This window comes from Podarcis tiliguerta (assembly GCF_965153285.1).
Source record: "Podarcis tiliguerta genome assembly, chromosome: 7".
In the NCBI taxonomy this organism is placed as follows: Eukaryota; Metazoa; Chordata; class Lepidosauria; order Squamata; family Lacertidae; genus Podarcis; species Podarcis tiliguerta.
This window is the reverse complement of record NC_139540.1, coordinates 57,233,440-57,260,515: the sequence shown is the minus strand read 5'-3', so window position 1 is coordinate 57,260,515 and position 27,076 is coordinate 57,233,440. Positions and strand designations below refer to the sequence as shown.

The 27,076-nt window shown below is 43.5% G+C and overlaps 1 protein-coding gene across 27 annotated transcripts in view; it reads left to right on the top strand.

Annotated features, from left to right (window-relative positions):
• The window catches only part of LOC310681456 (uncharacterized protein), a 370,382-nt gene that overhangs the window by 183,188 nt on the left and 160,118 nt on the right, over positions 1 to 27,076 (top strand). For 16 of the 27 annotated variants that reach the window (XR_014513284.1, XR_014513287.1, XR_014513288.1 and 13 more), the window contains one exon: positions 4,753 to 4,904. The exons of 7 other annotated variants lie outside the window; for them this stretch is intronic. Coding sequence is in view for 1 of the 20 variants with exons in the window: in XM_083449237.1 (XP_083305363.1) it covers positions 19,947 to 19,974 (28 nt within the window). In the remaining 19 variants the exon portion in view is untranslated. Of the gene's footprint in view, positions 1 to 2,575; positions 2,699 to 3,727; positions 3,820 to 4,752; positions 4,905 to 15,879; positions 18,257 to 19,946; positions 20,066 to 27,076 lie in introns of those variants that run through there. 4 more of the 27 variants (XR_014513300.1, XR_014513286.1, XR_014513302.1 and 1 more) reach the window with 4 other exon arrangements.

Below are 27,076 nucleotides of genomic sequence, written 5' to 3'. Positions count from 1 at the left end.
GTGGGTGGCCAAAGTGCAGGCGTTCAACAGCTGCACCGAGCCCACTGATCTTTGTCATTTATGAATTATTTTGCATGCCGTCTGGAACCAAAATGGTGCCGTAGTTTTTAATAGAGGCAGTTGTTTAGGTACATAGCCAAAGAAGCACATTTTCTGCGTGTTATAAAATGATCAGCTCTTCAAAGGCTATTTTTTTTCCTCCCCCCTTTTTTTTTTTGCTTCAGTGCCTTCCAGCTAGAATTCAGATGCAGATGTCTAAACTTTTAAGTGTTTTATTTGAATTGTTTTTCCTAAGTTGCTACTTTATGCACTTTTGGATGAATGTAGTGAAAAATGTGCTGAGCAGGAGAATTCGTTCACTGGCAAGAACACCTCCTTCCATATCGAGCTGCCTGTGTTTTCATATCAGCCCATGGGGCCTCCTCATATTCACTACGTGGGATAAGGTACATAGTGGGTGGGAGCCCAGGAAAGGGCTTTTTCAGTGGTGTCTCCTTCAATCCGAGACTGAGCCTTATTTGTTTACAGCTTTAGGGGATGGGTGAAGACTTTTTTGAAGAATGCTTGGAGGAGGTTGCTGTTCTGGTTGTTGCTCTTGGTGCTACTAGTAACTTTTATTTGGTTGTTGTGTGTTTCTAACAAATTGTGTTTTTATGGCTTAGTTGTTGGAACAAATTGGCTCCTGAACACTGCAAACCTGGAAGTGAGTGTTCCGGTTTGCAAACATTTTTTGGAAGTCAAATGTCCAACGCAGCTTCCAATTGAGTGCAGGAAGCTCCTGCAGCCAATCGGAAGCTGCACCTTGGTTTTTGAACAGTTTCGAGAGTTGAATGGACTCCTGGAATGGATTAAGATCGAGAACCAAGGTACCACTGTACTTTTATGTACTTATTTTTGTTATAAAACAGCCTTTGCAAAGGGTGGTGTGTAAATATTCTAAAGTAAGATAAAAACTGCTAATAGACCACCCACTGTATTTTGTAACTGAAGCTCCCAAGGAGTCTTGCAAGGGCCTCCACATTTACATAGCATCACAGAAGTCCAAGCAGGTCATACTTGTACAGGATGTGTTGCACAGGGTAGTGTGCAGCAGAGGTTGTGAACCTTTCTAGGCTCGAGGGCCCATTTCAAGCAAGAAAAACTGTTGTATGCAGCGCACGCACGCTGCAACTGAGCACACACTGAAACCCACCCCATTGACTACTGTTGACTTCTTTTAAGCCTAATTTCAGTGGAGGGAGGAAACCCTGTGAGTTACAGGAACCATATTGGTGACTCTTGCTGTGCAGAATGTTCAGTAATCAAAGCACGATGCATTATAGTAAGTCAGGCAGGAGCTAACCTAAATACAGTCATACCTCGATGAATGTGCTTTGGGTTAAGCGCGTTCGAGTTGTGCTCTGTGGCAACCCGGAAGTAATGAAGCACGTTACTTCCGGGTTTCGCCGCTCGCGCATGTGCAGAAGCAGCGAAACACGACCCGCGCACGCACAGACGTGCTGTCACATCTTGCATTCCATTCGGGATGCGAACAGGGCTCCGGAACGGATCCCATTCGCATCCCGAGGTACCACTGTAGGCCAGTGGTCAAGTTTCATTGAAGAAGTGATGTAGCTGTTGCACTAGCCAGAGGTTGTGAAAAGGGTCAAGGCCCCTATAATCCATTTGGACTTCCAGAGACAGATCTGGCATCGCCCCCAAACTGCAGTCCTAATCCTTAGTGCAATGCCGTTCAGCCAAGGCTGAACACAACCTCCAAAGTCAGAAAAACCACCCAGTAACAGTACCTCTTCTTGTGTAGATTAAGCTTAAGCTTATTGGACCTCATTCAGCCCATTCATGCCTTCCGACACTGCCCCCAGCTGCAGCACTCCCTGATTCTGATGAAAAAGAGAAACAGTGCTGGATGTTCTACATATTTATTATATATCACCCAACTTCTCCAGATGACTGTCGCCGGAGGTTTCATGTATATATTTCATAGCATGGGGGACAAGATGTAGTCCTGCTCCACACCATGCCGTAGCTACCAAGATCCACCATTGGCACCGCCTTCTCAAGACTGCCATCAAAATGTCCCAACAGGACAATGACAATAACCCACCAACAACATCCAAATCAATATGGCTAACCTGATCCAAAACACCCACCCACCTCACTCACACACGAAAACAAAGATCACCACAGCCAATCACAAGCAAACAATCACACCCTAGGCCAACCCCAACCTCTCTCACCACCAAAGGAACACAAGTGAACAACACAAACAACGCTGACCCCAAACTCTACATACATTAAACACAATAGAAACACCGCCACCCGACCCCACCCCCTTCCATTTTTCCTCTCTCCACCCCCCCTTTTCTTTTCTTCTCCCCCTAATGCCTCAACAAATGAAATGGATTTGTAAAAATGTTACATGGAAAAACAACAACGAGGCATTACACTTACTTCTGTAAAACAAGAAAACCCTTAATAAAAAACAAACAAACAAAAAAAGAACTATCTAGTATTGAAAGCCACTGAAAGTTTGAGGAGAATTAGCAAGGTCAGATTCCTCCTGTTCTTTTTCCAGGATAGGTTATGCATCAGAGTGATCAAGCCTGTTCCATGTCAAAGCCAAATTTAAATGGGTCCACCCAATAATTTCCCAGCAGCCACTGCCATGAGCATCTTACCCGAGAAGGTGAAATTTGTGGTGAGCATTTGTTACATTTCTTTGGGTTTACTGAATATTTATTTTAGGGCAGCATATCAATGATTTCCTGCAAGGAGGCATTACATTTTGTGTTAAAAATAAAATAAATTATCTTCTGCATCCAGTTGGTCAGTCCTCTCCTGCTAGATGCTTTATATAAGCCAGGAATGGTAAGGGTCAAGCAAATATAGATGGAAAGCTGAACTCCTTCAAATACCTTTTCATTGTCCTTAGGCCAATGGTACTCTTGTTGTAGCTGCTGGTTGTACTCTAGACAACATGGCACCCCAGGATTAAGAGCGTGTCACATTTGTTAGCCTCTGATAATTCAGTGTATATGTTAGAATAAATGCAAAACAAAATAAAACAAAACTAATGGAACACCCTCACGGCCAATTAGTATGCTAATGCATTTCATGTTGCAGGGATTCCAGGATCTGGGGTGGGGTGGTGGGGTGGGAAACCTCATGGTACGTTCACAGCTGTTAAAATAGGAGAGCTGGTGGCGAGTAGCAACAGAGTTTCCATACAGAGGTGGAATACAGATGGGGGGGGGGGGGAATCATACACTCACCATAAAGCAAATTATTTCATTGTTGACATAGGCAATATGTTGTTAAAAGCGAATGGCTGTCATCTGTTAGAACCTGTAAGGAACAGTAGAGGGTAATAAATTGCTGAAGAGTCAGCTCTCAGGTGGCCTGCCATACCTCTCTTACTTAGCACGAAGGAGAAGAAATTAACTGCAAGCTCTCATACGTTGTCTTAAGATGCATATTCAGTGTGTGCCACAGTGGCCCTTTGTGGTATATAATGGAATATCTGCTGTGGCTACATAGTTAGAGTAATAGGTCTCCGCAACAGAGTAAAGGTTCTGTGGAATTACAGCACATCCATTGAGGCAATTTCTGTCTTAACAATAGCCTTCCTCCGTCTTACGATTCAACATCAGCAGCAATGTGGAATACTAATAAAGCACACTTCAGTATAACAGTGGAGTGGCTAACCCTTGTAAATATTCCTTGAGGAGAATTTTGTACGCTGCATCTCGTGGGACCCTCATGAGGTTTGAAGGATGGAGGGCAGATGTTTGCCTCGCCAACTAGCATGTCAGGGAGAAGGTAAGCTAGGATTTTCTCCTCCAGACATGTGTTCTTTGTGTCTGCAGGGAGATACATACACTCTCCCATTTACAGGCTGAAATGGTATAGCCCAGCAAGAGGGGCTCATGTGATTCTTCTGATTGTGTGCTTCAGTTCTTAAACATACATGACTTTGCGGCACAGTACATTGCATTTGCTAGGAGAATATTGCCCTAAACGGGTTTTCTGTGCTAACTGGTCCCAGATCTTGCCCAATATATATTTTGTTGTTTTTGGTGGAACACGAGATGGCGACCCCCATTCAAAGTATGTAAGCTGACTGGACTGTTAGGTGAATCTTGATTCAATGTTGGTGATGGGATCGTGCTCTCCATCATGAGTCTGAGGCAAAAGCATAGCTTTGGTGTGCAAAGAGATGCCGTGAAGCACCACACAGCTCTGTTCTCCAAAGGAAGGGAAAGACCAGGGGACCTAAGGTGGAACAGCCAGGGGCTGCTGCCATTGTGCCTAAGCATCTGTTGCTTGCGATACGGACTTAACATTGTCTAATGGTAGGGCTGGCCCTGAAAGATATGTAACTCATTTCATTATTCAGTGTGTGGATTGCTGCTGACATTTTCTGAGTCTCTGCACTCATACTCTGTTTTCCTGATGGCACCAAGTTGTGAGGTGGAAGTGTGGTTTCATAATGTGACGAGGAATCTTGTGGAAAGTAGTTCTACACATTATTGTAGGAATGGGATCACATTTCTGTAAGGGGATGCAACTTTTACCTTGTCTATAAGTAAAAGTAGGAAAGAGTGAGTATTGCAGGAATATTCAAACAGGAAGATAGTGGTTTCTCACTGAATCTAGTGCTGCTATTTGCTCTGGTCAAAGATTACTTGCAAAGATTTCCCTCATTTTCAGAGTTATTCTCTTCCCCCGCCCCTGGGTGTTCTGAATGTTTAGGCTGTCTCTTCAGTCAGTGAGCCCAAGATAGCATTACCAGCACCACCAGCACAAGATCCTATGTTGTAGATGATGGAGACCTACAGGAAGTACCTTATGCAATCTGAAACCAAAATGAAATTGATGAGAAATAGAACATAAAATATGTGCAGGTAAGCAATTTATTCACTGTTGTTTTATATGATGTATATTTCTATTTGTTAAGAATATGTATTATTCCGGCAAGCACTATTATGCTATTTTTCTTGAGAATGATTTAATTCCTAAATCCACTGTGTGACATTGGACAAGTTTCTGTCTCTCAGCATCAATTACCCCCATCTGTTAACTGGAATACTAAAAAGTTTTCATATTGTAGGTTTTGAGTAGAGTGGGCCTGTTTGGGAGGAGAACCACCACATTACAATATAAGGATTTTAGCTGTGCAATCCCATAGATTTACTCCAATGGGGGAAGGGCTAGAGCACGTGCTTTTCATTCAAAAGGTTCCAGGTGCAATCCCTGGTCCTGCAGGTAGGATTGGAAAGGATCCTTACCTAAATCTCTGGAGAGCTGCTGCCAGTCTGAGTTGACAGTGCTGTGCTAGATGGACTTAATAGTCCGACTTATAAAGCAAATTCCTATGTACTCAGAAACGCATCCCATTGAATTCAATAAATGCATACAAATTATCAGCCTAAATAACTTTGCATAGTATTTGTTAACAACACAAAACAGCTCAGTGGTTTGCAATGTAGACCCTGTTATTAATTTATTTACTTTCTTATAAACCTATATCGCACCTTTCTAGTGAGTTTGCATCAGTTAATAAAATTCAGCAATTAAAAACAATACAATCAAATAACTTTAATAATAACGATATGAAATATGGATTGCTTCTGCACAGACATCTGAAACTAGGCATGCTGTCTTAATGTGTGACAAACTTGTCTTAGGTAAGAAGGAATGTTCTTGAGGTTCCAATGCATGTTTCCATGATAGATTTGCTCCTGCGACATCACACAGGCAATTTAAAATGCCGCCTTCTAATCAGCTCTATTAGCTATTCCCTCTGAAGTGTGAGTCCCTTGCAAGTCTGTCAGAGCTCAGGTCTCTGTGAGCTCTCATGGCTCATCTTTGACTTATTAAGAACTTATTATTGCTCTGGGTTCCTCATTCCACTAGAACAGGTCTGCTGGTGCTCTGAGATTTGATGGGCCAAGATTTGCCACTGACTGCCGGTTTTAGATCCTGACATTTGGCAACCTAAATGCAAGCTGACTGAGAAATTAATTTAGGTGCTTTTATTAAAATGCACGTGTTTTTAAAAGGCACGTAAAGCCAGAGCTTTTAGGTTAGAAAATGGATAATGTAATAAAAGGCTTGTGTGATCAAAGATGACCGAGACACATTTTGTGTTACGTTGGTCAAAAACAAGGTCAAAATAATGAGTCACTCTCCAATAATTTATATAACAGTTTACAAAAGTAAACTGCTCCACATTCATGAGAGCATTAATTTTTTCATTAACCTAGCTGTGCCAATTGCTTCCTATCAGCTCTCATAGAGTGAGTAGCAACTGCTGCGGGATGATTAGCCAAATGGCAGGCTGCCTCCTATTTGCCGCACTTCCCTTCAAACCGCTCCCATTGTAACCACTGTACTTGCTTCCCATCAGCTGCTGCTGTGGCGACTCTGCTGTTGTCTTTAGTCCGAGGAATGGTGTGTTGCCCTTTTACCAGCTATATGTGGTCAGAGGGCAACTCACCTGGAGACTGAGCAAAGGGTTTCCCTGCATTTCTTATTTTTTTCTTTGCTGCAGCTCAGCACAATAAGAGAAAGGGTAGATTGGAAAGCTTTGGGGCTTGGGAAGAGTAGGTTGTCTCACACTCTTTCCCCCGCTCTCCTGATTATGTGTCTTGAAAGCGTGTGAAGTGCTTGCCCAGTCTGGGGCCACACACATCAGTTGTATGGTTCTGAGGGAGAGACTGCAAGATGCAGTACAGCCCATGGACATCTTATGTGAGGTGGTCCTTAGGCTCATCAAATTTACTTGCATTCCCGTTTTCTGGACCAGAAGGGGTAGAAATGTGACCTAGAAATTCTGAAAACATTTTTTCTTTCTTTCCCTTGGAAATTCAGCAAGCCTTAAAGCTTTCTGTGGCAACTGCTGGCTCCAAAATTCCAATAGTAGGCCAGAGCTATACTTGAAGTGGTATCTAAGAGAGGCTTATTATATTCTATGAACAGACACGAGGCGGAGGATTTTGCTTCCTTGCCAATTGAGCAGCATGTGTTGTATTATTGTGGAACCATCACCTGTAGCCCTTGTTCTCCCTGTCCCCCAAATATTTCATTCGGAAACATGATCTATGTTTATATGTTTGAAATGACATTGCAGGATTCTGTGGTGGATAAAGGTGCTGCAGTGTTTCTGAGCGGATAGTAAAGTAGGTTGCCCTGGTACCATTAACAATCTTTCCTAAACTACTATGGTTTGCTTATTTTTGAGATGACTTCCTTCAAAGCAGCTGCGTGCATTAGCCGGTTTTACCTGCTATGCAAGATGTTTTTTGAAAGGAGTTCAACATTTAGACTCTTCTGTGGTCCTCAAATCCCTTCTGTTTCAGAAGGGGCTTACTATCTATGTTCATGCATGGTTGGGGGGCAGTGAGAGACCTATTCAACTATTTCCCCCTTCCTTACTTTACCTAAGGAAAAACGCTGTGTGTGTATGTTGGAGGATGTTGAAATATGCCTGTGTATGTAAAACTAAAATGCTTAGAAAATATCTGAGAAGAGGATTCCTTTTTGCTATCCAGCGGATCTTACAGCATGTGGCCAGATATTATCATGCTTATACAGCCCAGTTCTCCTCTTTTATTAACAGTCTTCAGCGAGTTGCACAGAGTAGCTCTAGTCATGTGGAACTGTTTAGAAATGCAAGCAGTGACAATAGGAAATGTCAAGCTGTAATGGAATAAGTGCAGTAGAATTACAGGCAGCAAATGTTCATTAATAAATTAGAACCATGTTTTCTTTTTCTTCTAATTGCATTGGTCTCTGGCGGACAAGGGATTGTATTTTTCAAGTAACTTTTAGCATGTACCTTTCATTTGTCTGGGGGTGTGAGGGGCAATGGAAGCACAGACCTATACCAAAACCCAGTCTTTTAATAATGTGTTGCACATTTAATACTATTCCTGCTCAAATGTAGTTGGTTGGAATGGCTCCAGGAAATGATAGCAGACATGAGACGCTTGTATATCTACTTAAGGTGTGAACTCGGGGAACATCAGTCAAAAATGAGAAGTAGTTGTAGGCAATCATGACTGCAAGTAAACACCACAACACATGCATCTTGCTGTGCAAGGCTATGCAGCTAAAAGGACAGATTTTGATACAGTATTATGTTAGGAAGACTTAAGTCAGCGTGGACAAATCTGTCCGTTTGGTTTCTCTCACCTTCTAATTCTTTCCAATTTTATTTTTGCCACATTTGTGCATTGGTTTGCTTTTTTAAAAAAGTCCTTATGGAAATTCATCAGCAGTATAAATTCCAAATTCTCTTTATATACACCTGTTTGGATGCCTTTTTTTAGGGGGGGGGAAATATACATAATTTGTCCACCTTTTCCCTTTAATATATTACATTTTGGAATGTTACCTTCCCACTATATATGCATTTTGATGCATACCTTCCCTAGTACACGTATGTATTTTTTGGCTGGAGAACTGCATCACAAAATTTGATGAAGCACAAATTTTGAAAGGTAGCTGTGTTTCAGTTTGCATATAGTTTCAGAATATGCCAGTTAGGTAGCTTCATATTAAAACGCAAACTAAGCAGAACTCCTTCCCCAGTGCTTAAGACACTTCTACACATTACAGTTGCTATATGAAACATCAGTGTTTCCTAAAAGTATGGACATCATATGTGAATCTTTCAAGACCTTTGTATCTGGATCTGGGCACTCACGGAATATTGGCGATGTTTCCCACAACAATTGTAATGTGTAAATCTGCCCCTACTTACATTCTGCGTAAGTGTAAAGTTCTGTGGCGTCAGCTTCCCTAATAAAATTAGCTTGAACTTTGCAGAGGGTTTTCCTAGCACCACATAGAATGTTTGGCAACAGATGAGCCACCCTCCTTGTTAAATCTGCTTGTTTTTATTCAAAAGGAGCGCAAGCCCAGTTCTCTCTGCGGTAATATCTTTCGATTTTAACACTCTGCTGAGCTGCTGAAAAGGAACGGGCCACCCAGTTCTTCGAAGAAGCAGCTGTAGCCCTTCGACAGACCTCTCAATGGCCGGAGTGAAGCAGCACACGTTCTCATTTGTCTGCATAAAACATGGGTGGCCAAAGATCTCTTGTTTTCTGGAGGTGGCAGCTATTGTCCTCCACTCCAGCTTTGCAATCTGAAATGGTTTTGTTTGGCTTCCCGTTTCTGCTGATTCAAATACATTTGGATAACAACAAGGATTTGCAAAGCAGCTCACAGGATAGTGACCTCTTACACAACCCCCTCCTTTCTGAGTCTGTTGTTATGGCTTGCATTGTCCCAACAGGGTCTGAAAGAGCTGATCCCTGGATGCTTTCCTTCTTGTTCTTTGGCAAAGAACCACCATTTCATACCATATATTTATTGATGGAGCACAGTGGCCTGCTCTAGGTGTGTGTATGTGTGTGTGTGTGTGTGTGTGTGAGAGAGAGAGAGAGAGAGAGAGAGAGAGAGAGAGAATTAGCACATGATATATCTGTTCTTAGACATATTGCACTTTGCTTTAAGGAAACACACTTTTGAAGAGTTTTAAAGAGAAACTTTTTTTTTAAAGGAAGCTTTGCAGGTACCAGGTGTTGCCTCTGCATGTAAAGATCCAGAAATGAGTTCTGCAATCTTTCATTTCACACAGCATCATGTTACCCATTTCCCTCCTCCATATAAATATCAATATCCAATGCCAATCTCCACATGCCTTCCTAAATGTGTACAGATCGATTGGCTTATTGTACTTCCTAATTGACAGGAATGTGAAGCAGGTTCACACCCTGGAGATTCCTCTGTAACTATTGCTACTTCTGGATACCCAGAGGCTGAAGGCAGATATGGCTGGTTCGCTAGCAGTACCCATACCTTAGTAATGCCCAGAATGCATTTCTGTAATGCACTCTGTGGTGGGACTACCTTTTGACAAGTACTTGGAAACCTTAGGTGGTTCAGAAGGCAGCTGCCGAAGAACTACTTGGAGTTTGCAGAATTCAGAAATAACTTCACTATTAGCCCAATATCATTGGCTGCCAGTTGGCTTCCATGTTTAATTCATGGTTACATTATGTTGCACAATCCCATCGGCATTCCAGGAAGTGCTGCTAGGTTCTGAAGTCTTTTTGCGTAAAGAGCCTTGCACTTTGCACAATTGTGACTACACAGGGGGTGTTTAAAAACATTTACAGGGCAAAAAAGATTTATTGGCCACTCGTTCCATTGGGGAGGTCAGCACAGCCCCCCACCCTACCTCACAGAACATCACATAAATTATTCCACTATCTGCAAAAGAGTCAGGAATGAGCCATCTCTTGTGGGGAGGGACAAAGTACTTCACAAAATAGTGGACTGGGCTCAGTGCAACATTAATATACACCTGCTTGAACACTCAGATCCACTACTGAAGTCCTGTTCCATGTCATCCTGCTTTTGAGGTGAAATGGCAGGCAACACAGGTCAGTTTGGGAATGGCACCATTCTCCGGGTATGTGTAGATTTTGTTTAATTTAACAAGATTTATATACTGCTTGATCAAAAGCTCTAAGCAGTTAATATAAAACATACCGTATTTTTCGCTCTATTGGATGCACCGGACCATAGGACGCACCGGACCATAGGAGGGGGAGAATAGGAAAAAAAATTGTTTTCTTGTTCTCCCCCTCAAAAACAAGGTGCGTTCAAGGTGCATAAAAGAGCATATGTAACCCTAGGTACCACTGTACTGCAAACTTATTTATATTAGATGGACTGGGTATCTCATTTGCTGTTGCCCAAAGTGCTGTGTTGTTTATGGTGTGTTGCATTTCCTATTGTTTTTATCATTCTTTTTAGGTGTCTTGGTGGCTTTTCCAACAGGAAGGAGGGATAAAAATTATTTTACTAGCAAAATAATTAAAATGAGATCTCTGTGCTGTTTGTTGGCATGATTAGCTCTCATCATTGGCCATATCCTCTTTTTCTTGTGGCCAGCTTTCTCTTTCTCTCATGAAACCCTCCTTATATGTCTGAAGGGTGTTGAGAGATTGGTATCTCAGGCTAACTGAATATGTAAACATTTCTTCCCAGGTGCAACTACAGTGACTTGTAGAGGTGAGGTTATGAGGAAGCATTTGATTGACTGGTCAGTTTGTATTTCTGCGTTTATGCTCCTGTTTTCCTCTGCCACTGTATTTCATGTGGACATATTGATAGTGTCAATATTTAGAGGGACCTGTGAAATCTTTGGAACATAATCAATAAGGTGCAAAGCAGATGCATCCACAGACCTTGAAATTGCTGAGTTGTGCCGAGGTGTAAGAGAACCAGATTATTGTAGGTTTGAAATGTATGTTTACCTTGCCAATATTATGCTTTGCTGATAATGTTCAACTTTCTGCCTTGAATGTTTGTTGTTGAAGGTACAGATGTTTTGATATTTTGCAAACTTTTAGGCCCATCAGCATATTTTAAACATTAGTTCATTTGTGTTCAGTGCAATTTGTGAAACATGCAGGAGAAAATATAAGGCCGTAGATAATTTTGTGTCTGTGTTGGTCACTCATGGATTCATTGATTATTTAATGGAGGATTTATGCTCTGAGAACACAAGAAGAGTCTGTTGAATCAGGACAGTGGCATGTCTAGTCCAGCATCCTGTTCTCACAGTGGCCACCCAGATGCCTGTGAAATCTAAAGGTTGAATAAAGCTTTAGTCATCAATACAGTGTGTCACAATTTTCAAAATCACAAGAGATGTCTTGCTTGAAAGGGCAGAAGTATTATAAAACCTAGATATTTTGGTCTGAAAGGTTTAAAATGCCACTGGAATGCTCTTGTGTAAATATACCGTGGCTGTTGATCCAAGTGCAGTAACATAAGTTTTAAAGATGAGCAGGCAGCAAATATATTGAAAGAAATGGTACATTTAGGGATGGCCCACATTTTTAAAAATCAAATCTTGACCTTAAATTTTGTGTCTTGTGAGTGTGTAAACTGCAGTGACAAGTCTGTACGCAATTAAAAAGAAAGTTGGCAGTGAAAACATTATTTAGAATTATTTCTGTTGTGGGTAACATACATTTACAAGAGGCAAGTCCTGCCTATATATGCCACTTTGTGTTTAGACCATTAAGACATGGAATGAGGTTGATTGCAAGCAAGACTGCAGATCACTGTTACCTCAATCTACCTTGTTTTTGAGCAAATGAAATTTCCAGTTGTTTGGGACGGTGTGATAGCATAGAAGCTTGTCCATGAGCATTGTTGTTACTCAGGAAACAAATATTGTAATGTTTGCAGCTTCTGTAAGACAAGGGATCCCCCCCTCCCCTTTGTCTGGAATTAAAGCTTTTTAAGTGGTTTGTGGATTAGGCACTGCATTTGCACCAAACTCTGACCTGGTCTGCATCAGAACAAGGCGAGAACAAAGTAGAATGTTCTGTGCCACTTCAGTTTGCTGGTGAAAGATTACATTTCTAAATGGCCCCCTAGTTTAAAATAAAAAAATAGCCTTCCTGCAACCAGAAACCAGCAAGGAACAGCCTGGGGTAGAACTTGCTGATGGACTAGTTTTATTTTGTTTTTACTTGCAAGATTGTTCAAAATGCTATATCCCACCTGCAGCCTGTAGTGGTACAATGTACTCTACCAACTTTTCCTAATGCATGCACGGATCAGGGTCCTGTGTCTGCTGCTGAGATGGCACGATGGTGTTTTGTTTGGTTTTGAATCCTCTTCTGGTGCAAATATGCTGAATAGTGCCTTTCTGCTTGGTTGGAAATAGAAATGGCTTCATAGTCTTAAACCTCATGTTTCTTTGTGCCCTTAGAATTTAATTCTGATGCAACACCTCCCCACCCTCTTCTTGTAGGCTCATGTGACAGCTTGCTTAAAACCCATTACTGTTGATTATTTTGTTGCTATTGTTTTTCCTCCCACTGTTTTTGTGAGTCATTTCCATGTACATGTATTAAATCTGCAGTGAACCCACATGGGATGTTTTTTCAGGAACTGGGTGTATTTACTGAGCACATGTGCACCAAGCTCAGCCCATTCAGGCCTCTGTTTTCTCACACAAAGGTGAACACAGAGCATGTAATGGTAGCATGCACTTTTTGCATTATCACTGGGGGTGTCCTCTGCAACATTCTCCTCATCACTTGGGATCATGGTAAGTTCTTGTAAAGGTATAACCTGTGTATCACCACTCATATGGTTCTGAGTTTATTAACCCCGTAGCAAAAGGAATCTTTAGAATCTGTTGTATTCTGGCTTACTGAGTAAGCTGCCTTCCTCATGTCTTGTGACACAACTTTACTGCATAGTTGAACTTTACTACATAACTATGTTTCGTTCATTAACTTAGTTCTAGGCAGTGTTAGAAACTCAGATATATAAACTAGGCGCCAAATGGCTCCTTAAACCAGGGTTACATTTGGCAAAATGGAATGCCTAGTTGACCATTTTGGGGCCAGATGCCTCGAAAATCATATTTTTCAATACAGTCATACCTTGGGTTGTGAACGTGATCTGTGCAGGAAGCACGTTTGCAACCTGCAGCGTTCACAGCCTGAAGCGCCGCGTCTGCGCATGCGCGTGATGTCATTTTGTGATCCTGTGCATGCACAAGTGCCGAAACCCAGAAGTAACCCGTTCCAGTACTTCTGGGTTTGGCACAGTTCACAACCCGAAAATGCGCAACCCACAGCATTCGTAACCCGAGGTATGACTGTATGAATTTTTGGTTCCTGAAATTCATTGGATGGAATTCTACAGAATGTGTTGCTACTGTGTGAAAACAGTCAACATCCAAGGAATACACCTCCAGATGTTGGAGACATCAGATGCCACCTTGGTGCCCAGGTGAATTTTGAACCCATCAAAATCTGGGAATTCCATCACTCTGTATCTGTTAATTCAGCCCTCCAGACCTTTCTTTCCAACCCTTGTGACTCTCCCAGACCATGCACCCCTTTCTCTTCAGGCCATACCCCTCACCGTTTTTTGAGTGTTTTTATCTAGCTAGTTTGTATCCTTTAACTGTGATGATTTCTCATGCTTGACTGCATGCATGCTGGGGAGAGGTGTTTGTGTAGAAACCTCTGTGTGGTTGGATGTAGCTTATGGTACAAAATGTACGAGTCTCACATCCATTGCCTCTCGTCCTGCCCAGCACCCCACTTCTGACATACAGGGATGCGGGTGGCACTGTGGTCTAAACCACTGAGCCTCTTGGGCTTGCCAGTCAGAAGGTTGGCGGTTGAAATCCCTGTGACAGGGTGAGCTGCCGTTGCTCTGTCCCAGCTTCTGTCAACCGAGCAGTTCGAAAGCATGCCAGTGCAAGTAGATAAATAGGTACCGCTGTGGCGGGAAGGTAAATGGTGTTTCCGTGCGCTCTGGTTTCTGTTATGGTGTTCCGTCGTGCCAGCTGGCCACATGACCTGGTCATGTGACCTAGTCATGCTGGCCACATGACCTGGAAAGCTGTCTGTGGACAAACGCTGGCTCCCTCAGCCTGAAAGCGAGATGAGCGCCACTCCCATAGTCGCCTTTGACTGGACTTAACCGTTCAGGGGTCCTTTTCTTTTATCTTTTTTTACCATCATGGGCATGCAGTCCCCAGAAGGTTGCTCACAGGGGAATGTAGCTCTCAAGCTACCCTAGATCTGAACCAACTGGGACTGATCTCTTTCAAGAGAGAGGGAGAGATATGGGCTGTCTTAGTTTCAGACCTAATCTTAAAGAAACAAAGATGGTATCTGATTAAGAACACCGGGACTAAGACTACGTACCCTTTAGCAATGGGTTAGTAATATCAAGGAAAGCCATCTCATATGAATTGTTGTCCTTATTACACTGATGCTAAATGAAAGGCGCCTTGCTAGTGCAGTTTTATTAGGACACATGATTGCATAACTTTTTGCTTCATTTATCCAGCACGAGTTTAGATGGTAGAAATTTTGCTCAAGGAAATTGAGGGTGGTTTTGTTGTTGTTTTTTACATGAAGTATAGTAGGAGCCTGCTCAGGATATATTAACTTATTTTTGAGATAATATTTGTCTAGGCTGCTTTTCTTTTTATAACATCAAAATAATGTCCAGTGTAAGCAAAACTCAAAACCAAAACCAGCTCATAAATTCACAGGATTATCTCAAAAATGGAGAGGGATGCTATTTATGAAACATGTTTTTTTTGTTTTGCTTATTTGGATGATGGGCCTATTTTTGGCTGATAGGAGGAAGCCTTGGGGGCTGGGAAGACATTGGCATATATTCTTTTTCAAAATGCGTGAGAAAAGTGTGGGAAAGTTGCTCACCACCTCACACATTGTCACAAACTACACTGAGTAGTTCTAAGCTTACCTGATATTATAGGAGTAGCAATTTCCACAGAGCTTTCAATCCTCCTTTCTCACTGAACATCAAACCCCCTCTCACCTGCCCCAACTCGCCCCCCCCCCCGACATTTTGTACCACCAAAAAGGGCATTTTGACCTGATTCTAAACTTTCTCCTTAGGTAAACAGATAACCATATCCGGGTGTTTTACAGTAACTGCTGATGTGTTTTTGAAATGTGCTATGTGACTGACCTTGATACCACACAGTCTATCCTGGGCCAGTGTGTTTACTGAACAGGATGACTAATGCAAAAAGTTACATCATAAGTGATGACAAAACAAATGCAGTGGAAAGACTTGCATCTTTCTGAGATGTTTTGCCCGCATCATTAAAAATCAGCAGGTAAATGTTGGAGGCCATGTGTATAGATGGATGCACCTTCCTAGTTGACACCAGGGCAGCCACATGCACACAAACTCCCTTTTGTGCAGCTGCCTCTTTATTCCCTCCAAGATCTTTGACCAGTGGCTTATAGAAAATGCTCTTCCCTCTCTCTCTACCAGGTTGCCTCTGCCACAACCAGAAGAGCCAGCAGCTGCTGATGGAGGCCTCCTCCTTCTTATCCTGAGGGCCACCCTGTTTACATCTTAAAAGGCTTTGTGTATCCCTGCCATCTGCTCCCCAATGACAGTGTGGCTGAGTTTTGTTCTCCTTCACTTCTCTTATCCTTTTGGGTGGCAGCTGACAATGTTCCTGTTCTCCTCTCTTTTTTCCACTAAGAAGGCAATCCTGCCTCACCTCCTGGTTTTTAGAAGAGCTGTGCAGTTGGTGGTTTAAGGCAGTGAGGATAGGCATAGTGCATGCCTGATTTATAACCATTTCTGCATGATGCCACACCTCTCTGGTGTTTAAAAAACTGGCTTGGTCACATTGTGCCAAGTTAACGGTTTTGCCTATATAGAGAAATCATGAAGATTATCTTACGACGTGAAATGACATCAATTGTGCACATTTGGGCAGGCCTGCCTCCAGATGTGTTTTTAAGCTTATTGGGGAATGGCTAAAGGTTGGTTTGCTTGCAAAAGGTCCCAGGGTCACCCCCCAGCATTTTTAGGTAGGGCTGTGAGAAATCCCTTGCCGAAACCCTGGAGAGCTGTTGCAAGTCAGGGTCGACAGTATTGCGCTAGATGATCTGGCTCTGCGAAAGGCAGATTTTTCTGCCTCATTTCCTGGGTTTTACCCAAATTCTAGCCTTGCTCCTTAGAATCCCACAGATTCCCACCTTTCATTTTCTGGCCAAAGTCTCCAGCCCTTACAGAAGCGGAAACAGGAGGCAAAATGTGCAGGCTGTATCCTTTCCAGTGCTTTTTTGAGAACTGAGCCTGCTATCAACTATCAGGGTTCTTAGCTACTGAGTACAGTCAAAACAGTGGTAGATGTTTGTAATCCATAGAGATAAAAACAAGAGCCTGACACACCCATTGTCTGAAGAAAGGGCTTCTTGGTTTATTTCTCTCCCTGCCCCGCCTTGCCCGGTTGTCCTTGGTGGCAAAGCGATTGCTGTTCCTAGAAAACAATTCAGAAATCCAGAAGTTTTGTGTAGCTGTTATGGTGTAGGAACATTTCCACCCTTATGCAAAAGATAGCAGCAAAGTTGGAAGTTTCCTGTTCAAGTCTTGACACTTGTGAGTTTTATATATTTAGAAAATCACCTAGCCAATACAAATACAAATCCAGTTGTTTCTCCTGTAAGGAAACATGAGAACATTGGTTAAACCCACTCTGCAAAGTAGCCCAGTTTTGTTACACCCACATTGCTGGTGGGAGAGCTAATTCATGGCAACCCTGTAGTCTAATCCAATAGTTGTTATCGTGTTCCCTGGAACGTTGGGATTTTTTAGGGGAATTCAGTCGGAGGGGACTGACTCAACTCCTCTTTCCCATTCCTAATCCCAGTTCATATTCTCCCCTGACCTTACTTCCTCCTATCCCCAGAGTACAAATAATAGTTTGTGCTGAAAATGAACTAGCAGAAAATTTTAATAGTTTCGTAACTTAATGGCACAATATCTACTTAGAAGTAAGTCCTACTGAGTTCGATAGGACTTGCTAACTGGAAGTTAGTAAATTCTGCAGTTTAAGGCTATAGTCCTTTACCCATTGACCTGCAGTAAACTCAACTGAACTCAGTGAGACTTACTTCCAGCAGTGGCAGGGATGGGACTGCAGTGCTTGATCAGGCTTCTCAAGGTCGTGTGTTGCTGCAGGTTACCAAGAGGGAGAGGTGGAGGGGCAAGGCAGCAGGGAGGTCAGCATGGTGCAACGTAGTGGCAGAACCATCTGACTGGAAATGTGAGACCAAGCAAATGAAAATGTCTGGACTGTGAGCAAAGTCAAAAGCAATCAAGGCAAGCTTCTAACTGTATGATTCCTAGGCATCTGTTGCCAGGGCACATTTGGAAGCATAAGACCTAGATACAGAATTAAGAGAGGGTGTGTGTGTATGTGTGTGTGTGTGTAATAGTTTGACACCCCAAGAGGGAAATAATTTGGAGATTATTTTCATAAACATCCCCATCATGCTCTTAAGTACTTCAGTGAGAACTGAAGTGCCTATGATAAACTTTGGCATATATGCCTATGTGGCATATTTTACGTGCCTACAATGTGGTACTGTCTTCTTCCTCTCAAAATTGATGTTACAGGCAGAGAAGTCTTGGATAAAGCAGGGTTGCAGCTGCAGAACATTTCCCACACGAGGCAGGATATGCAAAAGTATTTTGGGTGTAGGGAACCAGAGAGTGAGGTTTGCATATTCACTGCTGGCAAAACAAACCTCCTGCATCTTTTTCTTTCCTGTTGCTAAAATCTTTCAGGCTTGTTTTCTATACACCATGATTCAGGGCAACAGGAAAAGTCATTTGGTTTAAAAAAAAAAAAGGAAAATAATGGTGAAAAGGTTGGTTATGACTTCCCTGAATAATCGTTACTGAAATTTGCCTGCTGCTTGTTTACAGTAAATATTTGTTGTACTTCTGGAAAATGTAGCATGATGTGCCATGGAAATTGGTCTCATTATTTCTTAGTTTGGAAAACCTAGGGAAAGTACTTTTCAAAAAATAAAATTGTTTTCAGGTTTTTGACTTACTGTAATAGTGCAGAATTGCACTGTGCTGTTCTTTTCCATTCAACAAAAGAAAGGGTATCAAATCAGACACAGGCTAATGGCTTTCCATACTCTCATTTTCTTGCCAATACCTGTCAGCTCCAATAGTACAATGATAACATTGACATGAGTCAAGGGAACTGCTGGAGATTGGGAAAACAATAGGTTTCTTTCCACTTGTTGAACATTTTCAACCGCTTTACAATTTGGAAATAGTAAGTCACAGCACCCTGTGGTGCATGAAGCTGTGTGTGCAGTGCTTATTCATTTGGGATAAAATAAAAATGGTTCAGGTGATGCCATTTGTAGTGGACCAGCTGCGTTGGTAGATCATCAGTGTACACAGGACTCTTCTATGCAACTTGAATCCTTGCTGCTCCATTCATTTATAAGTGTGTCACAATTTCATCCCCTGTTTTCCCCACCAAACTCAAGGCAGTGTACGTGGCCTTTCTCCCATGCTACCCTTTCAGCAACCCTGTGAGGAAGATTAGATTGAGAGTATGCAGTCCTATGTAATCCAGTGACTTCATGGCTGAAGTCCACTTGAAGGCATAAAAGAGGACTTTTAGTTAGCAACTTTTTCCAACAAGGGTTGAAAGTAAACATGGGCCTAGTCTGTCATTGTTGGCCTGAAGTTGGGCCCTTCTGTGTTCTATGATCCCCCACCTGGTGCACTTCCTGTTGTTGCAAGGTGACATGCAAGGCATTTGGTTCACCACCCATGAGGGACCTGTCTGCACTTCTATAGTCCCTCACGCTGTGAGCTCTGGTTCAGTGGTTCTTGCCTGCCAGCATTGGTTTCAGTGGTCCGCTGGCCATCAGCATCAGGTTCAGAGCCAGGACCAAGTCCTTAGCCAGTAACTCCTTAGCCTTCACTCCTTGTCTTGGCCACAAATGGACTCCAAGGTTTTGACAAGTATTGGGGGACACATACACATTGCCAAAAGAGAGAAAAAACAAGGAAAGCAGCTTCCCATAAAATCAGCATGTACTAATATATATCTGTAGATGCAGTTTTGGAAATAATTGCTGTAATGCAATAATAATAATAATACAATGCATGCCACTGTAGTAGGGAAGATTGTGACTGATTTTTTATCTGTGTGCCTGCTCAGTCTGGTGTCCTAGTGTTGCTGATGGGTGACTTCAAGACTCCTGTTCTCCTTTCTTACAATTATTCCCCCCCCCCTTTGGACCGGAAAGCTTCAAATCAAGCTCTGCTTGTAAAGGGGGACCGTCCTCTGATAGCACTTCAAATAAGGACTGTCCTTTGAAAAGAAGGTTACGTGGGATATAGGATGGGGCCATTCTCACAGCCACTATTGGGATCCTGTACTTACACGGCTTAGGTTGGGGAGCTGGAAGACTGGAAGGAGCAGCTTGGTCCTGACAGTTGGAATGAGGGGTAAATGGAGCCAATGTAATGCAACTAATGTAATATTGATGGCTTCTTCTCCTCAGATTCATAGCCCTGGCTTGGTATGAATAGGAGTTGCAGCAGGGGCTTTGCCCCAACTTTGCTTGGTGTGCCCCCAGCTTTCGAAATTGGCCACTTTGCAACCAAGTGAAGATGCCCGTGCATCAGGATGGTGCCTGACGTCTCCACCATCTAGAGGTGCATGCCTGGGGATCCTTGGATCTTGACTGTTTTCACACTCTAGCCACACATCCTGTAGAATTCTATTGGTTATATTTTATCTGCATAATCAGAATGAATTTCAGAAACCAAAAAGTTGTGTTGAAAAAATGGCAACTAGGCATTTTGTTTTGGCGACTGTAACCCTGCTTTAAAGAGCCACTTGGCACCTAGCTTATATATCTAACACAGTGTCCATCCCCTACTGAGTTGATCTAGCAAGGAGGCTGACACACAGGTAAGCATGTGTGCTGTGCTGCTGTCCTTTTCAGTTGCCTTAATTCCTACTCCCCTTTTCATGTTACCTATCTTCTCTCGTTTCGGCTAGCAAGCTTTCTTTGGGGAAGGGGTTGGGGCAGTAAAAGGATGCTTACAGATGGGTAGGGGGGCCAGCAGAGGAGAGAGTAGCCGACAGTGCCTTTCAGTTGCTAATACTGTTGCAATGCAAAGATCCTTCCAAGTCATTGTTTGTTGTGCCGCTGTGAAAACTATTGTCTGCTGCATTGTTGTATCACCTAGGAAATCTTCCAGAAACAAAGTTGATTCATGCATACCATGCTCAAAAGGCCTGATATTTGCCCTGAAGTTACCCTTGCATATTTCCCAGGTATATGCACTCCTGAACAGATGATAGGCAGCTACAGAAATGGATGGTGGTTGCATGGAAGGGGTAGAGGAGAGAGACTTCAGCTATTGAGAATTGAAAACTATTGTAATGTCAAGCATTATACACGAAAAGGGAACCTCCTCTTTAACCTCTGCAGTATTAACGCTGTAAATTGCTCTTGGATAAAAAGTCTCTCTTTGTCAGGTTTTGGAAAACAAATTGGACTTCAAAATAAAAAAAATCCTTCCAGTAGCACCTTAGCAGTGGCGTAGCGTGGGTGGTGCAGGGGGGCCCGGCCGCACCGGGCGCAACATCTGGGGGGGGGCACGCTCGCACTCGCAGCTCTCTGCCCCTACCTGGCTCACTCTCTCTCTCTCACTGCAGTGCTGGCTGTGCGAATCCGATCTGAGCCGCCGGGTCGCCGCCTACTGTGGAGGGGAGGGTGCCAGGCATGCGGTGCGGTGCGGAGAGAGAGCGAGGGACTATCTGGGGGAGGGACAGTGCAGCAGGGGGGGGGGCGCAAATTACTTGCCTTGCCCCGGGTGCTGATAACCCACGCTACGCCACTGCACCTTAGAGACCAGCTATGTTTGTTATTGATATGAGCTTTCATGTGCATGCACACTTCTTCAGATACACAGAAGGATACACTGAAAAATACTTTCGTGCATGCACATGAAAGCTCATACCAATAACAAACTTAGTTGGTCTCTAAGGTACAACTGGACGAAATTTTTTTATTTTGTTTCGACTACGGCAGACGAACATGGATACCTACCTTGAACTAGAAAATTGGACTTCAGTGCTCCCTCAACCATATGCTTCCCAAATGCTGAATTAAGCTGCAGCAGTACGAAGTGGAGCACACCAGCCCCAGCAATGGAAGGCCTGAGGCAGAGAATTAGTTAGGTGTGAGAAACCGAGGGTATTCTCCCCCCCCCACTCTTGCCTTGTAACCAATTTTCACTATTCATAGGCTGAAGAGAATTAGCAGCCCGAATGAAGTCACAATGAGCTCATTGTTGTTCAGCGAGTTTTTATATAGAGTCCCAGATCTGATCTTGAAACTTTGTGTTTTAACTGTGCTCACATGAATGGCTCAGAGACCCTTAGGGGGAGGCTTCTCATCACGGTAGTTAGAATGTGCTGGTCAAATGGTTCCTTTAAAGGCTGAGACATCTCCTTTTTGTTTACGTGTGTTGTTCTATTCTGCCCCCTTGCCCACCATGTGACCAAGCAGTGATAATGTTGGGGTGAGCTGTCAGCTCTGCAAAACCACTTACATGAATGCAGCAGAGCTGATCACATTCTCGTGATCTCATTCTGCAAGATGAGATCATTTACATGAGGTCAACAAGCTATCGCGCCGTGTAGGCTGTTCTCTAGAGTATCTAAACCATACAAACAGTGATGTAAGCTCAGTGCCAAGTATATATGTAATCACTCATTGTGTTTTGATGTGGCGAAGCTGTGGAATTTAGAATTTTCCCTTCCCCTCTCTTTTAATTCTCTTTTAAACTAACTGAAAGCCATCAGCACAATTGCCCTTGAAAAGGGTTTTGCTTCGTTCAGTTTCTGACTTCACGTGTTGTCAGGGAACTGCCATCAGTACTGGAGGGAGAGCGTGAAAGCCAGAGGGATTCCAGAGGGCGTCCAGGGATAGGGAGAAGCAGCCCATCTTCTGGGGAAGAGAATCAGCGTAGCACCAGTGGAGAAGGGGGGCAGGTGGGGGAAGTGGCGAGGCGGTCCCATGACTCCTTGCCTGGGACCAGCAGGGAGACTAGGGGTCCTCCGTTGCCCACGCCCTCCCTACGCAGAAGGCTTTCGCGCAGAGAGAGTAGGAGGAGACTAGGCGTCAAAGAGCTTCTTTGCTGGAAGAAGTTTAAGAAACGCCCACTGACGGATTTGCCAGTGATTGAGACAGCCATGGGTGAGTGGCTGTCCGGACAGAGGAGGTTCACTTTGGCAGCCCAGCCAGGTGTTTGCACCCAGCCAGCAAGATAGGCACCTGCTTACGCACAAGCAACCCCCTTAGGAACCATTACACGTGTGCTGCAAAAACAAGATATCCAATTCTTTCTGGATTGCAAAGGCTGGCAGTAGTAAGAGTTGGAACTTCCATTTTTTATTTTTTGGTTAATACTAATAATAATTTAAATTCTGTTATACTTCCCCATCCTAAATAATTCAAAACACCACTAGAAAGGCCAACAGGGGGAAGGCAGCTAACACCTGTATGAGAAGCTCCTAATAATATGCCTACTGCCAAAAAGCTCTCCTATCTGTCTGCTGGAAGAATTGGGTATGATTGGATGTCTACATAACAAGCATTCTCATGTATTTTATAATTAAAAAAGAAGTATGTGTGGTTAACCACCCAGTCTTCTGGCCTCCCTAGTAGGAGTTCCTCTGAAGGCTTTTAAAGAAATCCTTTCTCCCTTCTGCAAGACCCTTATGCTATTCTTGGTGGTTGCTTCTCATGCAAGGCAGCTGGAAGATTCAGCACAATGGCAACCCCCCCCCGCACTGTCTTTCATATTCTGCTCTAATCATTCTGCATGTACTGCTTGCACCATCCTTGCAGGTCAGGGATACTGGAATAGGGACTGGTGAATCTATCAGTTTCAGTTTCTCTCACGCTTCTAATTTTTCTGTATCTTGTGCTCAGTTCTGCATCAGTTTTATCTTTTTATAAAAGTCCTCATGAAAATACATGTGTGAATTTCTCCTAATATACGTATTTTAGTACAGTGGTACCTCGAATTACAGACACTTAAGGTTATAGACCAGGGGTCTGCAACCCGTGGCTCCGGAGCCGCATGTGGCTCTTTTACACCTTTGCCGCGGCTCCGGGGTGGATACTAGCGAGGGGAGGAGGCGCATTGTGCGCCCCGACACTCCCCACTGTGGCGGGCGCTGTACTGGCTGTGACGTCGCATGGAGGCGGGGTGTGCGTTAGTCACGCACCGTCCCGACGTCACCTTCCCGCCCGCCCGCTACATTGTAAGGGGCATGTACGCTGGTCACTGCATTGAAAGGGGGCATGTACGCTGGTCACTGTTTTGAAGGGGAGTGAAGATCACACACACACAAAATGGTAACTTGTTAATTTAACGTTTATTTCTATGAGGAGGAGTAATTCTGAGGGGTCAAACAAAGAAATGATAAAAAAGTGACAAAAAAGTTATTTTTATAATGACGAGTTTTGCGGCTCCCAGTTTTTTTTCCTTCGGAAACGGGTCCAAGTGGCTCTTTTTGTCTTAAAGGTTGCAGACCCCTGTTATAGACGCTTCAGGCTACAGACTCTGCTAACCCAGAAATAGTACCTCAGGTTAAGAACTTTGCTTCAGGATGAGAACAGAAATCGTGTGGCGGTGGCGCAGCGGCAGCGGGAGACCCTTTTAGCTAAAGTGGTACCTCAGGTTAAGAACAGTTTCAGGTTAAGAACGGACCTCCAGAACGAATTAAGTTCTTAACCTGAGGTACCACTGTATGCAATTCTGCCCAATACACCCATTTTGGAAAAACAATTTCCCTATATGTAATATATTCTTGTGTTATTTTCACTAAAATGTGCATTTTTATGCACATTTTGCCCCGCAATAATGCATTTTTCTATGCATTCTGTGGCTGAAGCAAAAATCCACAGAAATATGAATTTTATTGGATGGCTGTGTAATGTACATGTATTGTTTTGGAAAGTGTGAATTGGGTGAACTGAATCACATATCTCACCCATTGCTATCCTGGAAACTGCTATCCCATGTGAAGAATTTGCTTGCCTGAAGGTGAGCATGAGTATGCACACAGGCACACAGAGGCAGACTTATTTTTAAGAAATGGAGGCTTCTGGTGAACAATGTCTGTTCAATGGCAATGTGAAGATTTATGTTAAGACATGTAAATTACAACATTTACACTGATTAGAGGAAACTCTGGTTCTACTATTTATTGTTGTCCCCCCCCCAAAAAAAACCCCACACGCACATCAATAGAATGAAGTTAGTTGTTGAAATTTTAAAAATGAGAAACCTTAGAGTTATTGTTGAGATGATCATTTGAAAGGCTGGTACTTTGGTTATAGGCTTGGCAGAAACCACACATTCAAGGGATTAGTTTGGGTCTAGTCTCTTAAACTTTTGAATCTCAGAGCAGGAATCTAAATATTGTGGAAAACAGAATGTAGAACTCCCTCCCCGCATGGAAAGCCAGGTAAGGGGACACAGGGCAAAGAACAACGTGAATTTTAAACACCCACCCACTCAACACCTCTGAAGCACAGCAGCCTGACACTTAAAAACATAACTAGATAATATAATTTGCATACAGTGTTAGTCTCTACAGCCCCAACCAACGTAGCCAATAGACGGGCAGAGAGAGAGAGAGAGAGAGAGAGAGGGAGAGAGAACACAAATTTCCTCACTTTTACTGCAATGTTATGTGTGGGACTCACAGATTTCCACCTGCACTGCTATCTTTGTGCTTCGGAAGTCAACTGGGAAGGTAGTAAGGGGAAATCAAGTGTTGCTTGCTTCCCATGTTAAGGCAGAAGCAGAGAAAGAAGGGAGAATGAGTTCATTGTCATGACCTCCATAGAGTCGCACACTGGGGGAAATGTGTGCAACTCCCTAATGAGGGTGTAGTGGATCCCCTGTTCCCTTAGCAAAGGGTTTAACATAACATTTGTCATGGTGGCAGAAAGGTAGTGATCCTCCCTCTACACTTTGCTGCCACGAAGATGGGAATGTTTCAGAGTGTATTTTTGTTTCAGCATTTCCCCCGCTCCTTCTGGTTTTCTGGTTTTAAGTATTTATGGTGCTGATTTAAGCTGTGGAATATTAGTTACTCAAACCACTAAGGAAACAACGTCAAATTTCTGGTTTTCTTCTTCTTTTCTGTTCACATTGCACTGCTGTGGGCCTGAGAAAGCGTTGTGCAACATTGCTGGTTTTAAAACTGATTCCTTGTAGTGTTTAACTCCTCTTGTTTTGAAGAGCATCGGAAGAGCTGTTTGAAGAAAGTCAACTGAAACGGGGTTAACAAACAAACACCAAACAAAACCCTAATTAAGTCTTCTAGAAATTTTCACATGGCTTTAAAGTTATAGTCTGTGGTTCTCAAATTGCTCCATGAAATAGATGGGGCATCTGGTCACTTAGAGAACCTCTGCTAACCTCTCTGGGTGGGCTGTAGATATCTGCTTGTGAGAGCCACTGTGTGCCGTTAGGGATTTGCATGCGTGGAGATGTGATGACACCTGCTTAAGAGGTTAGGGGACATGCTATGTTATAGTGGCTTGACTGCCAAGATCTGTACTTGTGATGGTTTTCTACTGCTGTAGTAAATAGGAAGTGGAGAAAGAAGTCCTGGGTGACAAAAGAGGTATTTTGACTCGACAGTCCCTCATTTTAACTGGACTACTCTCATTGATCCTGTTAGTCCATTTGGACTAGCAAAGATTAATGTGAGACTTGTCCTTTGTGCAGGTCAAGTCTACACGTCTCCATCTGAATGCAAGTACAAAATTGCTTGGGCCAGCCTTTTGAAATCTCAGTGGTTGCTTTCAAAGAGAGAGAAATAAACAGCACTACAGTATTCTTTAATGTTGTTTCAGTTTTATCTACTGTATGTTTGGCCCTATAGGACGCACTTTTTCCCCTCCAAAAATGAAGGGGAAATGTGTGTGCGTCCTGTGGGGCGAATGCAGGCTTTTGCTGAAGTCTGGAGAGCGAGAGGGGTCGGTGCGCACCGACCCCTCTCGCTCTCCAGGCTTCAGGAGAGCCCCAGCGCCAGCCCCACAAGGTCGGGGGACAGAGGGAGGCAGAACGCCACCATCCCGCTGTCTCCCGAAGTGGTTTGGAGGCTGACGGCAGGGAGACCCTGCCACTAGCCCTGCAAGCTCCGGGGACAGCTGGGAGGCACATCGCGTCTTCCCGCTGTCCCTGGACCTGATCTGAAGGCGGGCTGCGGGGAGAAGAGCGCTTCTCCCCACTGCTGGCCCCACAAGCGCCTGGGGGGGAAATAATTTTTTTCCTTTATCCCCCCCCCCAAAAAAAACCACATGGTGCGTCCTATGGGCCGGTGCGTCCTATGGGGCGAAAAATACGGTAGTTGCTTTTACTTTGAGGTTCTTGTGTAAAAACCAAACAGAGATTACATGTTCAGGGTAGAATTCAGTGTCACGCTATTATAAACGTTCTGTCCGTGCAAGAATTTGCCAGACAGAATTACTGCCCCTCTGCTACCCCTGCACACTGTCCTGGGGGTTATATCTACCCCTGAGTCAGATTGGGGGAGCTCACAGGGGAAGTCTTTGTGCAGGACGTCTGCTGATGGGGCACCTTTGGT